The 13,534-nt window shown below is 38.0% G+C and overlaps 2 protein-coding genes across 3 annotated transcripts; both read left to right on the forward strand.

The window, feature by feature from the left end:
* The first annotated feature begins 968 nt into the window (after positions 1-968).
* Positions 969-5,388, forward strand: LOC148692677 (uncharacterized). Its single transcript, XM_088679533.1, has 2 exons — positions 969-2,710; positions 3,482-5,388. Exons 1-2 carry the CDS (start codon positions 1,060-1,062, stop codon positions 5,386-5,388), a joined length of 3,558 nt encoding a protein of 1,185 aa, XP_088535659.1. The 5' UTR covers positions 969-1,059.
* A 981-nt stretch (positions 5,389-6,369) lies between these two features.
* On the forward strand, positions 6,370-11,441 carry LOC137742137 (vacuolar cation/proton exchanger 5). 2 transcript variants are annotated; one of them, XM_068481898.2, is made up of 13 exons: positions 6,370-6,745; positions 7,328-7,490; positions 7,683-7,943; positions 8,017-8,084; positions 8,172-8,200; positions 9,047-9,243; positions 9,325-9,537; positions 9,709-9,843; positions 10,135-10,251; positions 10,323-10,376; positions 10,567-10,683; positions 10,839-10,938; positions 11,055-11,441. In XM_068481898.2, exons 2-13 carry the CDS (start codon positions 7,455-7,457, stop codon positions 11,075-11,077), a joined length of 1,350 nt encoding a protein of 449 aa, XP_068337999.2. In that variant the 5' UTR covers positions 6,370-6,745; positions 7,328-7,454; the 3' UTR covers positions 11,078-11,441. The 2 variants fall into 2 exon arrangements, with proteins under 2 accessions (XP_068337999.2, XP_068338001.2); XM_068481900.2 differs by lacking the exon at positions 7,328-7,490 and having other exon boundaries at positions 6,554-6,745.
* The last annotated feature ends 2,093 nt before the right edge of the window (positions 11,442-13,534 follow it).

The raw sequence follows: 13,534 nt of genomic DNA on the forward strand, positions 1-13,534 counted from the left end.
TTCAACTCGTCATCGACTTTTTTTTTTTTGTAAAATCAGTTTAACCCGTCTTTGATCATTTTTGTAGAATCCGTTTCAACCCGTTCGACCATTTTTGCAGAATTAGTTCAACCTATCTTCGACCTTTTTTGCATAATCAGTTCGATCCGTCTTCGACCATTTTTACAGAATCAGTTCAACCTGTTTTTAATAACCTGTTTTTAATAGATTTTTTCCGTTAACAGAGGTTGAAATAAAACCCTTAGAGGGACTACGGTTGTGAAATTGTTTGCAATCTAGGCATGGTATTGTGAAGGCTATCATGATTTGGAACTTAGACGTCATCCGAGTTGTTTTTTGAGCTTCATTGCAGTTTTTTAACATCAACTACTTGAACAAAATTAACATATTTGAAAGTTTCAAATAATTAATTTTTTTTATCTCTTCCTCACTCACATCATGGCCGATGAATCCAGAAGCTTGGCTTTTCAATCTTCTTCCTAAAATTCTAGTCGATTTTCTAGCAGACCTGGGAACCATGGCTGCCATGTTTCAGAAACTTAATGAAAATTTTCTCCATTAAGTCCTAAGATTTAAATCTGTAACTATGTTGAGAGAACTTGCCCCACTAACCTGGACAGAAGGAATACTGCACGTGGGTACAATATTCCTTGTCAGCAGACTACCACATGGTTTCAGCTCATGTGCTTTGATGTGTTACAGCATGGGCAGCAAGCACGCCACCTTTACAACATTTGTTTATTGCATGCGTGTGTGTAAGATGTATATAAAACAACCAACTGCCATTACAGCAGATATGAATAACACAACCAAATATTAAACTTAATATGGTATCAGAGCACAAGCAATCCTTTGCTCTGCTCTGCCTTCACTCTTCCGCTGCTATACTGTGAACAGCGACATTTGTTACTGCAGCAACCAGTGCACTGCAAGCTGCACACTCGCTGCCTTGCAGTCGCAAAGCTGCTACACAGCCATCGTCGCTGCTCTACCTGTCACAGCCATTAAGCACAGCCGCAGAGCACAGCCAAGCACAGCCACTGCACACTGCTTGCCGACATGGCAACTGACTCTTCCAGCAAACACACCAAATACGAAGATCCCAGTGATCCTCTTTATCTTCATCACTCTGATCAGCCTGGAGCGATCCTCGTCACACACCTTTTGAATGACGAAAATTACTCCACTTGGAGCCGAGCCATGGCCATGGCCCTCAATGCCAAGAACAAGGAAGGATTCATCAATGGATCCATTAAAAGGCCCGAGTCTGCATCCACAAGTGAATTCCAACAGTGGACTCATTGCAACAACCTCGTGAAATCCTGGCTGCTCAACTCTGTCTCGAAAGATATCGGAGCAAGTGTCATCTACAACAATGTTGCAGCTGATATTTGGAATGAGTTGAAGGAACGTTTCTCTCACACAAACAGTGTACATCTCTTCCATATTGAACAAGAGATACATGGAAGTGTTCAAGGAAATTTGAACGTTGGTGCATATTATACCAAACTGAAAAGTTTTTGGGATGAACGTGATGCCATGTGCACTCTCCCAACCTGTACATGTGGAGCTGCAAAAGAATTAATGCAGTTTCAGCAAAGTCAGAAAACTATGAAGTTTCTCATGGGCCTCAATGAATCCTACGCTGCGGTTCGTGGGCAACTTTTACTTATGGATCCCCTCCATGTTGTCAACAAAGCTTTCTCACTTATTATTCAAGATGAGAAGCAAAGAACAGTTTCAATGCATGCTCCTGAAAGGTCCTCAGTCACCGATACCGCAGCTTTCGCCGTGCGGGATAACATGCGAAACTCTGGTAGGAATTTTTCTCCAAGAAATTCCCATCTAAAATGTGGTCATTGTGATGCAACTGGACACACTTCAGATACCTGTCGTGCACACCTCAAGTGCGACTACTGTAATTGGAGAGGCCACATCATTGATCAATGCCGCAAACTGAAAAAGGGAAAAGACAACAGCAATAGGGGAGATTATCAGGATCGCAGGGGTTCCAATTACAAGGCTAATCATGTTGATACCCAGCCAACGCCTCCAGCAACATCTCCTTCGTCCTACAACCTCACTTCCGAGCAATATCACAATCTGCTTGCACTCCTTGATAAGAGTCAATTCAACTCCACATCTTATCATGTCGGTACCACCTCTACTATGAATAACTTGTCAGGTAGAGTTTTTTGTGCTTCTGCTCTCAATAAGGGAAGGGACTGGATTTTCGATACAGGCGCCACAGACCACATGGTCTGCTCACCAAGCTTAATGACCACAAGTGTTCCGGTATACAATCGACAAGTGCACTTACCCAATCATGCACTTGCCGATGTCACACATATTGGCACAGTTCATCTCTCGAATGATCTCACCCTTCACAACGTGCTTTGTGTTCCATCATTTAAACTGAATTTAATTTCTGTCAGCAAACTCACTAATACCTCATCTTGCTTTGTCATCTTCACTGATAAAATGTGTCTACTTCAGGGCCAACGATCGGGGAAGATGATTGGGATGGGAACTGAACGAGAAGGATTCTACTACCTTGATAATGTGATGAAAACCAGGTGCAATTCAGCGTCAATTGTTGCCTCTTCTTCTTCTCAGCTTTGGCATCAACGCCTTGGCCATCTTTCCAACAAGACCTTACGGCATCTCTCTACTTGCATTAAAAATTTGAATTTTTGTAGCATTGATGATTGTTTGATCTGTCCATTAGCCAAACAAACACGTGCTCCTTTTCCTTTGAGTTCTATCACCACAAAGGCTCTTTTTGAGTTAATTCATGTTGACATTTGGGGAGGTTACCATGTTCCCACTATCACAGGGGCACAATATTTCTTAACTATTGTGGATGATTTCTCAAGATGCACATGGGTTTATTTAATGAATCACAAATCAGATGCACGATCTTATCTCATCACTTTCATCCACCTTGTTGAAACACAATTTTCCAGACGAGTCAAGGTTCTTCGTAGTGATAACGGTCCAGAATTTTCTATGACCCAATTTTTTTCAGATAAGGGGATTCTCCATCAAACAAGTTGTGTCTCTACTCCCCAACAAAATGGGGTAGCAGAGCGCAAACACCGCCACTTACTCAATGTTGCTAGAGCCTTACTTTTTCAATCTCATCTTCCTAAGAAATTTTGGGGTGATGCAATCCTCACTGCCACTTATCTCATAAATCGGACTCCCACTCCTCTTCTTCAAGGAAAATCACCCTATGAAATACTTCACCACAAACAGCCAGTGTATGCACATTTGCGAGTGTTTGGTTGCTTATGTTTTTCTTCCACCCACCACCATCGTCCCACAAAATTTGATGCAAGAGCCACACGGTGTCTTTTTCTTGGGTATCCATATGGCACAAAGGGATATCGAGTTTACGACCTTCACACGGGTAAAATCTTTATCTCCCGTGATGTTATTTTCCATGAACATGTGTTCCCTTTTTCATCTTCTGCTGCAGTTTCACCACTTGTGTTTCCACATACTCAAGATACTGCCTATGATGATCCCATCATTCATCCGTCCATTCTACTGGAGCAGGATTCCGTCGATCCATCCTCTTCTTCGCCTGTGAGTCCTGTTTCGGTTTCATCTCCTTTTCTTTCCACCTCACCACCTCGTCTTAAACGACCCACTCATGCACCTGGTTATCTTCAACAATATCACATCGACATCAACCTCCTTTCTCGGTCCGTCCCTTCATCTCACTCGGCGTTGACCAAAGTACCAGGTGCTCCTTACCCTTTGTCTGATGTCCTCACATACGATCGTTTATCTGCTCGACATCGTGCTTTCACCACTTCCATTTCAGCTGCCATAGAACCCAGCTCATTCTCACAGGCTATACGCGACCCTCACTGGCGTTTCGCTATGGAAGAAGAACTGGCAGCCCTTGCTGCGAATAGGACATGGTCTTTGCAACCATTGCCCCCTGGCAAGAAGCCGGTTGGATGTAAATGGGTTTACAAAATCAAATTTCGATCCGATGGATCCATTGAGAGATATAAAGCACGCTTGGTTGCCAAAGGTTATAGCCAAATTGAAGGCTTAGACTATCGAGAGACCTTTGCTCCGGTTGCAAAATTGACTACAGTTCGTCTACTCCTTGCTGTTGCCTCGGTCCAACAATGGCACCTCCACCAGCTTGATGTTAATAACGCTTTCCTCCATGGTGATCTTGAAGAAGATGTCTACATGTCCTTGCCTCCTAGTTTCGGACGAAAGGGGGAGACACGAGTTTGTAAACTTCATAAATCTTTGTATGGGCTTAAGCAAGCCTCTCGTCAATGGTTTATCAAACTCTTTTGTGCTCTTAGAAATGCCGGTTATCAACAATCCAAGGCAGATTATTCATTGTTCGTCCGAAACCATGATGGTAAATTCACTGCCCTCCTTGTCTATGTTGATGATATTATCTTGGCAGGAAATAACATACAAGCAATTGAAGATACCAAGTCTTTTCTTATGAAGCAATTCAAGTTGAAAGACCTTGGCCAATTAAGATATTTCTTGGGCATTGAAATTGCTCGCTCTAGCAAGGGGATCACCCTCTCACAGCGAAAATATGCCCTTGAAATACTTGAGGATGCATGTCATCTTGGCGCAAAACCAGCCACCTCTCCTATGGAGCAAAACTTATCACTCAGAAAGGACGAAGGACAATGGGTTACTGATCCTTCCTCTTATCGACGACTTGTTAGGAGACTAATCTACCTGACAATCACGCGCCCTGATTTGGTGTATGCTGTCCATATTCTTAGTCAATTTATGGAGAAGCCTCGAACTCCACACTTGGAGGCAGCCCAGCGAGTCTTACGATACGTTAAGCACACACCAGGGCAAGGTATTTTTCTTTCTGCAAGAAGTCCAATTCAATTGAATGCTTTTTGTGATGCGGATTGGGCCAGATGTCGAGACACACGACGTTCTACCACCGGATACTGTGTATTTCTTGGAGAATCCTTGATCTCCTGGAAAAGCAAGAAACAAAATACTGTGTCACGTTCTAGTGCAGAGGCGGAGTATTGTTCAATGGCAGCAACTTGTTGTGAAGTCACTTGGTTGAAATCTGTTCTACAAGACTTGGGTATCAAACATAAACGTCCAGTCAAGTTATATTGTGATAATCAAGCGGCACTTCACATCGCTTCGAATCCGGTCTTTCACGAAAGAACCAAACACATAGAAATTGACTGCCATCTTGTACGAGAAAGGGTTCAAAGTGGAATGATCGAGACATCTCACATCTCAACCATGAAACAACCAGCCGACATCTTCACAAAGCCACTGAGCTTATACCAGTTTACGCCTTTGCTTTGCAAGTTAGGAATAATCAACATTCATTCCAAACTTGAGGGGGAGTGTTGAGAGAACTTGCCCCACTAACCTGGACAGAAGGAATACTGCACGTGGGTACAATATTCCTTGTCAGCAGACTACCACATGGTTTCAGCTCATGTGCTCTGATGTGTTACAGCATGGGCAGCAAGCACGCCACCTTTACAACATTTGTTTATTGCATGCGTGTGTGTAAGATGTATATAAAACAACCAACTGCCATTACAGCAGATATGAATAACACAAGCAAATATTAAACTTAATAAACTATAACGAAAAGCACAAAATTTGAATCAAACCCATAATTAATTTGCTTCTATGTTTCTCTCTCCCAAATGGCAATACATCTCTATCAAATGTTTACCAAGTAAACCCAATAATCATCGTCCAAAAAATTAGGAAATATAGTTAGCAAAATATCGTTTTACAGTCAATTAATTTTAATTTTTACATCAATAGATCCGGTTGAAAAGTTTAAGATTATTTAGAAGATGTAAGATGAGGATGAGAGATCGAAGCAATTCCCAAGGAGAGAGGAAGGAAAACGGGCGGTGAGCAAGAGAGGGAAAGGGTGGTTATGTTTTAATTGTATTTGACAGGATTTGTGTCTTTAGCTCGTGATGGGGAGAGATGGTTTAAACATAGGGTCAAAATCGTAAATGCAAAAGTAAATCGAAAAAAATCATGACATGGGTGTTATAATTTTGTCTCTCATTGAAATAATAAAAAGTAAGGCCGTTTGTATGTGATTTTGAAATAACTGAAGGAGCTTTTATATAAATTGGTTTTGGATTCTAAAAGTACTTAAAATGCTTTATGCAAGAAGCACCAATTATATGCTTATTTTAGGAAGCACTTTAAATGTTTTTTCAAGATTTACTTGCATTTTTACTAAGGATTTGTTCTAAAAACGTTTTCACTAACAGCGCTTTCAATCATTTTAAAAGTATATCCAGTATTGTCTTAACTTAAAATTAAGTATTAAAAATATTCTTTGTGTGTAATTTTTCCAAGAAAAAAGAGATTTTGACAACATAAAAAATGAAATGGCCGGGTGAACGCATACCACTACGTATTCTCCCGCCTATCAGTTAACGACTTACGGCGTTTTGTCCGACTTAACTGCAAACGTACAAATGATACGGCGTTTTGTCCCAAACCGTTGGGATGTTAAATCGACGCGCGGGGCCGGTGCGTTGGCGGAGCGACCAAAGTTGTGCTTCACGAAACTGTTTGGTGAAAATTCAAGGGAAGCATCAAGATCCAATCTTCCAATTAGTCACCCACAAGGAGGAAGAAAAAACCCCAAAAATATTAATCAAAGAAGAAAAACAGCGACTTGGAGATTTGGATTTCTTTGTTAATCATAGCAAAGGAGTATAATCAAGTACGTTTTACTTTCTAATTTATTTATTTATTTATAAATTTTCCTTCTTTTTTTGGTATTTGTTCATGGGATTGTTTGAACTTGGCAAGATTAGGGTTACTGCTATACTCAGATTCCCATTTGAGCATTTAATGATTTTGTTTGCATTCTGTGAAAACGCAGTTTCAATTTTGTGTTTTGATTTCAACCCAGTTTCTGTATCAGCATTTTTTCTTGTTAGTTCTGGGAATTATTGAGTTTCCTTAAAAACCCAATTAAAATTTCTTATTTTGATTCCAAATCAATTTTCGTTTCAGCATCTTTTTTTCTAATCCTGAGAATTTTATTGGGTTTCTTTAAAAACCCAGTAAAAATTTGTGTATTGATTGCAACCCAGTTTTTGTTGTTCTGTTGTTATATGGATGAGATGGGAGTCTTGTAATTGGAACGTTGGAATTGAGAATGCAGTTTCATAGTGGAAGGAACAAACTTTAAAGTTTGATTTTGTGGCGATTTTCTTAACCAGTTTTGAGTTATTGTTTTAGGGATTTAATTGTGTTTATGTGGTAAGTTACAGTTTTATTATTGTTCAATTGTTTGCAGTATATCAAGCTTGGCTCCAACCTTTTGAAACTTCGTTTCTCATATTTGAGAAATGCTCACCAAGAACTCCGTGCATTGATGCTATTTTCTTTGTATGGATGAATCATTGCGTATTTAGTAAAAGACAATGAATTATAAGCCTGGAATCCAGTCTCAACTTGAAGTGAGTTTTATTTCCTTTCTTTGATGACTAAAATTTTGTCTTTCAGCACTCCAATTATAGTATTTCATTACCATTTATGCATTAATTTCTTTTTTCCACACAATGTTACTCAAAAGAAGAGAACTAACGTAATGTTATTTCGGCATAAGCACTGAAGTGATGTTTTGAATGTTATGGTGATTCTTGTAACAGATGGAATCACTGGGTAAGGGATCAATACATGAGTTTGAGGATGAGAGTCTTTTTACTCCAAAGACAGATGCTCAAAAGACAAGTTCTATTGAAGCTGTGGGAGAATGTTCGTTTTCAGGAGGTTCACAAGCTAGCGGTGATAAAGTGTGGGGGAATATTTTTTATAGAAGCATAAAGACTGTTGTTTTCTCAACTAAACTCAACTTGCTTATGCCTTTTGGACCGCTAGCGATATTTGTCTCTAAGCTAACCGGCCATAATGTGAGTTGCAACTCCTCCTTCCTGGCTCATTACACCGTTCAATTTTGTATCTAATTTATGAATGTGAATACAGGGTTGGGTCTTTGTTTTGAGCTTGTTGGGTATAACACCTTTAGCTGAGCGTTTAGGTTATGCTACCGAGTGAGTACTATTTTCCCTCTCTTCTTTCTATCTCCTACTAACTTGAAATTTTTAGAAGCTAAGTCAACTTCATCTTTCCTGATACAGGCAGCTGGCATTCTATACTGGAGCTACTGGTAATGCATTCTTGTTCTTTTGTGCCTGATTGGTTACTTTCTACCTCTTATTCCTTTTTGGTTCATTGAATCAAATTGTCTAATTTCTATACTAGAGTTTGCAATCTAAATGTAGTTTTATCTGACTGGGAGTTGACTTTGCTGAAAAATTCGGAATAAGAAAACCAAAAGTTATCTTACTGAAAACTATAAAACATTATCTAGGTTGCATACTTGATGAGGAAAGGATCTTTATCTTATTATTTCAGCCACAATTTAAATATGGTTTGAAATCTGCAATATATGTGTTGCTATGTAATAAAAAAAAAATGCATGTCATTATCAGTCTGGTTACCTCCTTGCTTTCATTTTTCTGTAGGAATTCAGATTCATGTAGGATATTGATTACGGCACCAGAAGGGTATTGTGAAATTCTCCAGTTATATATGCACATGCATACATAATATATATATATATATATATATATATATATATATAGGGGTGTGCTATCCACACACCCCAAATTACTTCTCACACACCCTTTTTAATTTCTGTCCGTTGATCTTCTTTAATTCATCCGATCTGACGGTTGAAAATTAGAAGGGTGTGTGAGAAGTAAAATGGGGTGTGTGGATATCACACCCCTATATATATATATGTAAACACATAATTGTATTTGCCTTAAGTTATAATACTGAAGGCGTGCTGCTGTGATTGTCAACTCCACGTCGATACTTGGCCTGAAGCATTGAGTATTTAGTCTTGTATAATTTCTGTCCTAGTGTTTGTGACTATTGTCTTATAAATGGTCAGTGACAACATTTCCTTTTAGGCTCAGTTTTTGACGTATCAAATTGGAACTTGCAGTTGGGGGTCTTTTAAATGCTACTTTTGGAAATGCAACAGAACTGATTATATCGATTTATGCACTGAAACGTGGAATGTTACGCGTTGTTCAGCAGTCGTTGTTAGGCTCTATTCTGTCAAACATGTTGCTGGTGCTTGGCTGTGCATTCTTCAGTGGTGGACTTGTTTTTCAAGAGAAAGAACAGGTGTTTAACAAGGTAAATACATCGGCTCTCTTCTTTCCTCTAGAATTTCCAGCTCCTCTATCTTTCATTCTGAAGCTTCTGTATATTGGGCAGGCAACTGCTGTTGTGAATTCAGGCTTGCTGTTAATGGCAGTCATGGGCCTACTTTTTCCAGCTGTCTTGCACTACACTCACACTGAGGTGCATTTCGGAAAGTCAGAGTTGGCACTTTCAAGATTTAGCAGCTGTGTCATGCTCCTGGCATATGCTGCTTATCTTTTCTTCCAGTTAAAGAGTCAGCATAATCAATATGTGCCTCTAAATGAGGTTAGCTGAGGTTTTTTTTTTTTTTTTTTTTTTTTTTTCCCCTTTTGTTAGTATGGTGCATGTTTTAATTTGAGTATTATTTCAGCATTTGTCTTAAAAGATTGCGAATGTGTTTTAGCACCATATGTTACCTTATTGAATTTTGTGGTGGCATGTATGGTATGAACTCAGGAAGAGATTCAGAATGAAGAGAATGCAGATGACGATGAAGCTCCTGAGATATCTAAATGGGAATCAATAATTTGGCTATCAATAATGACTGCTTGGATCTCAATCGTATCCGAATATTTAGTTAACGCCATAGAGGTAAACAGAAGATTGTGTAGTTGGGTCTTTTAGACTATGCATCTGAATAACGTTTTAATTTTCCCCTCTTATTACTTGTTCTTGGTCAATGTGAGTAGTTGTTATGCTTTGCAGATTGCAAATGATTAATTTTTATAAGTTTTCATGGGAAATTAATCTTTCAAAAATATTTCAGTGGGTTGGAAAAAAAAAAATTCAGTGGGATCGAAGTATGGTGAAAGTTTGGCTACTTGTTGTCATGTTTTTATATATATGATTAATGAGCTTCGGCGTTGGATGTTTGATTTGTAGGGAGCATCTATAGCATGGAACATGCCAATTTCATTTATCAGCGTTATTTTGCTCCCAATTGTGGGTAATGCCGCAGAGCATGCCAGTGCTATTATGTTTGCCATGAAGGACAAGCTTGTAAGCATCAAGCTTTTTACTTATTGTGGTTTTCTTACTTTGTGTGCCAATAACCATGAGTTTTTCTTCAGGACATTTCTTTGGGAGTGGCAATAGGGTCGTCAACGCAGATATCCATGTTTGGGGTGGGTACTTATCTTGAAGTTTTTAATGCCATTATCATGTTTCTTATAAAACAATGTCTATATTTTGTTATATACTGTCATCCAACTTATGCCTGTTGATAATTCAGGTTAATAATAATTCAGAATAATGCTTTTCTATTCTCATATATAAATATCTTAGACGTTTTTTTTTTTCTTTTCGTTACTGCAGATTCCTTTCTGCGTGGTTGTTGGGTGGATTATGGGGCGCCCAATGGACTTGAACTTTCAGCTTTTTGAGACGGCAACCCTTTTCATAACTGTCTTAGTTGTAGCCTTCTTGCTGCAGGTATGCATTCCAATTCCTGAGGTTAAGAACAAAATGATGTAATATGTCTTTTTTGAAGTCGATTTGTCTGATTAGCTAAAGAGCTTTAAGTCCATTTGATAATATCCGTTTTCAACATTACATTCTGTTTTTGTTGATCATGGCTTTGTTTGCAGGATGGAACCTCTAATTACTTCAAAGGGTTGATGCTTATTCTTTGTTATCTGATAGTTGCTGCAAGTTTCTTTGTTCACGTAGATCCTTCACCGGCAGAAGGTACAACCCCTTCTAGCTGCTGGAGATCTCGCCCCTTTTTTGCTTAAATTTGTATTTACAACGTGCTGTTGACTGAAAGAGTACGGATCTTTACATATTTTTGTGCAATCTTGTAGAGGAAACGCAAGTAAAAACGTAATCATGGAAGCTGTTGAAGAAGGCTATAAATAAAAGATGGAGCCTATTTGAGGACGACTCTGTACAGAATGAGAGGCGATATTGGAGATGATATGTAGTTCAAACATAGTCAATGAAGCTGTTGATTCTTAAGCTGGATCTGCAAATGATTCGAGGTCATCGTTCTGTTTGTACATATATACGAGTTTCCGACTGGTTTTTGTTTTCGGTCAACTTCTGCTTCTTCTGTTCAATGGATGTTATGGAGGGGAGGTATTATCTGGGCTTGGATGTAAACCTTGAATAAGATAAGGGGGAGTTTGGAGATTGGAAAATCTAAATCATGTATGTTAAATTGTTACATAGAAAAGCCTGTTGTTTTATCACTCTGTTTTGTGGTAAAATTTTGTTACCTTGTGGCTTGTGAAATTAAAATAATTTAAACAAATTTGAAAACAAATGGCATTTTTGGCATTTCTGAACAATGTTACAAATCTAGAATTGGTGTGTGTTTAGAAGTGTTTTCCAAATATGGAAGAGATTTTTAAGAAAATTGCTTTCGGAATCAATCCTTGTTACAAATCTAGATTTAGAGTGTGTTTGGAAGTGGTTTTAAGATGATTGGAAGAGCTTTTGATGGAAATGCTTTTGGAACCAATCCTTAATAAAATTGCAAGTAAATCATGGAAAAGCATTTGAAATGTTTCTTGCATGAAGCATATAATGTTTCTTCCAAAACGCACTTCAGGTGTTTTCAGAATCTAAAAACATTTTCATCAAAATTGTTTTCAGTCATTTTAAAATCACTTCCAAACGAGTCATTAACCTTTTTTTGAAAAGAAAAATAGTTAGACTTTAATTTTATTAATACTAGAGAAACTAAATTATGAGAAACCATAGTGTAACGCTTCTAAAAGTAGGTCGTATTTATTAGAGATGTACAATATAATCTCTCTAACATTTCTTATGTATCCTTATTTTGTAACAACGGTGGAAGACAAGTTTATGCTTGAAGATATAACATAAATAACATGTTCCGATTACACCGATGGTGGCTCATCCAAGACCACGATGAAGGGTGGAAGACGGGTTTGACTCCTGATGCTGATGAATCACACGATGATGGCTCGGAGGAGGCTGTGAGTCTTCCCGGGTCACTAGAAGGGTAGACTGCCGTAACGAAGCCACCAACTGGTCTCCTTTTATAAAATAAAAGAAACCAATTGTAACACCTCTAATAGAAATAAGGTTCGTCAATAAAAGTAAATTGTGCCTTTATTAGAGACGTGATATAATATGATCTCTCTAACATTTTTGATTAATCCTTGCGTTATAACTTACTTTTATTAACAAAGGTACAACTTACTTTTATTAATAATCTTTGCGATATAAAAGACAAGTTTATGCTTGAGGATATAACATAAATAATGTGTCACAGTTACGCTGAAAAAAATAACTCGGCAAACATATTCCAAACTCATCCAGGACGCGATGAAGCCTATAAGGCAAATGAGCAAGACGTTGATTTCATATTGCGTGTACATAACCACCTAGGAAAAATGAAAAGAAAAGGCAAATGAGCACGACGTTGAATATATCTTGGATTCCGTCGAATTATTATTGGGTTTTTTTATTAGTACTCTACTAATTGTTGAATACATCCCATTTAATATTTATTATTAAATAATTTGTATAAAATAACTATTTAAACCCTAAAAAGTAAAGCAAAACAATTATTTACTTCCTACACCCCAAATCGCTTAAAAAAGATCCTAACCACCCGTAAATTATATATAATTTTATATATACCTACACTCACAATGCCGTGATTATGTTTTTTTTTTATCAAAAATGTTAAGGATTCTGCAACATTAGAGATGGAGTACTCTGAAATATTCAATTCTTCTTTGAGATAGTGTAGTAGTGGTTTTTTTTCTTTTCTTTTGCTAAAAATGTTCAAGCATGTTTGCTATTTATTTCTTAGGATGGTTTGTGGTGCAATTTCATTCAAGCATGATTGCAGAACCGAGAATCTGCATGAACACAGCAAAAGCAAAATCCAGTAGCCCTTTCATGATTTCTTATTTAAGAAAAGCCAGCAAAGTAGCTATTTCTGAGTTTAAAATCAAATTCACATTTAGAGCTTAATTCCCCTAAATTGACAAAAACCTTGAAGCAGTAGAACCATGAGCACTGTTTGTGTGCTGAAGACAAAGGGTTTAAATTTATTTTTAGGAAATGATGAAGACTCGAGGAAGATTTTGGTGTGGGTTGTGTAGGGTGTATGAAATGTGTGGGTGTGAGGGTAGGTTCGGTTAGTAAGTGGGGTGTATTAAGATAATTTTTAATTTAAAAAGTAAATGTAGGGTGTTTTAAGTATGTGGAGTGTTAATTTTATCATGATTCGGTTCTTGGCATTTTCTAGAGGAAGATCTTTGATTTCTTATTGCTTGTACATAACAACCAAGAAAATAAGGGC

The sequence above is a fragment of the Pyrus communis genome, chromosome 11, assembly GCF_041283825.1.
Source record: "Pyrus communis isolate YQ-2024b chromosome 11, ASM4128382v1, whole genome shotgun sequence".
Lineage (NCBI taxonomy): Eukaryota > Viridiplantae > Streptophyta > Magnoliopsida > Rosales > Rosaceae > Pyrus > Pyrus communis.

What these genes read in the sequence shown, in the direction of transcription:
- LOC148692677 (XM_088679533.1), top strand. Translation starts at nt 1,060, where the DNA reads ATGGCAACTGACTCTTCCAGCAAACACACCAAATACGAAGATCCCAGT. An exon ending in TTTTTGTAGCATTGATGATT is followed by an intron (nt 2,711 to 3,481) that starts GTTTGATCTGTC and finishes CTTCTGCTGCAG; the next exon opens with TTTCACCACTTGTGTTTCCA.
- LOC137742137 (XM_068481898.2), top strand. Translation starts at nt 7,455, where the DNA reads ATGAATTATAAGCCTGGAATCCAGTCTCAACTTGAA. An exon ending in CTAAGCTAACCGGCCATAAT is followed by an intron (nt 7,944 to 8,016) that starts GTGAGTTGCAAC and finishes ATGTGAATACAG; the next exon opens with GGTTGGGTCTTTGTTTTGAG. An exon ending in CGTTTAGGTTATGCTACCGA is followed by an intron (nt 8,085 to 8,171) that starts GTGAGTACTATT and finishes TTCCTGATACAG; the next exon opens with GCAGCTGGCATTCTATACTG.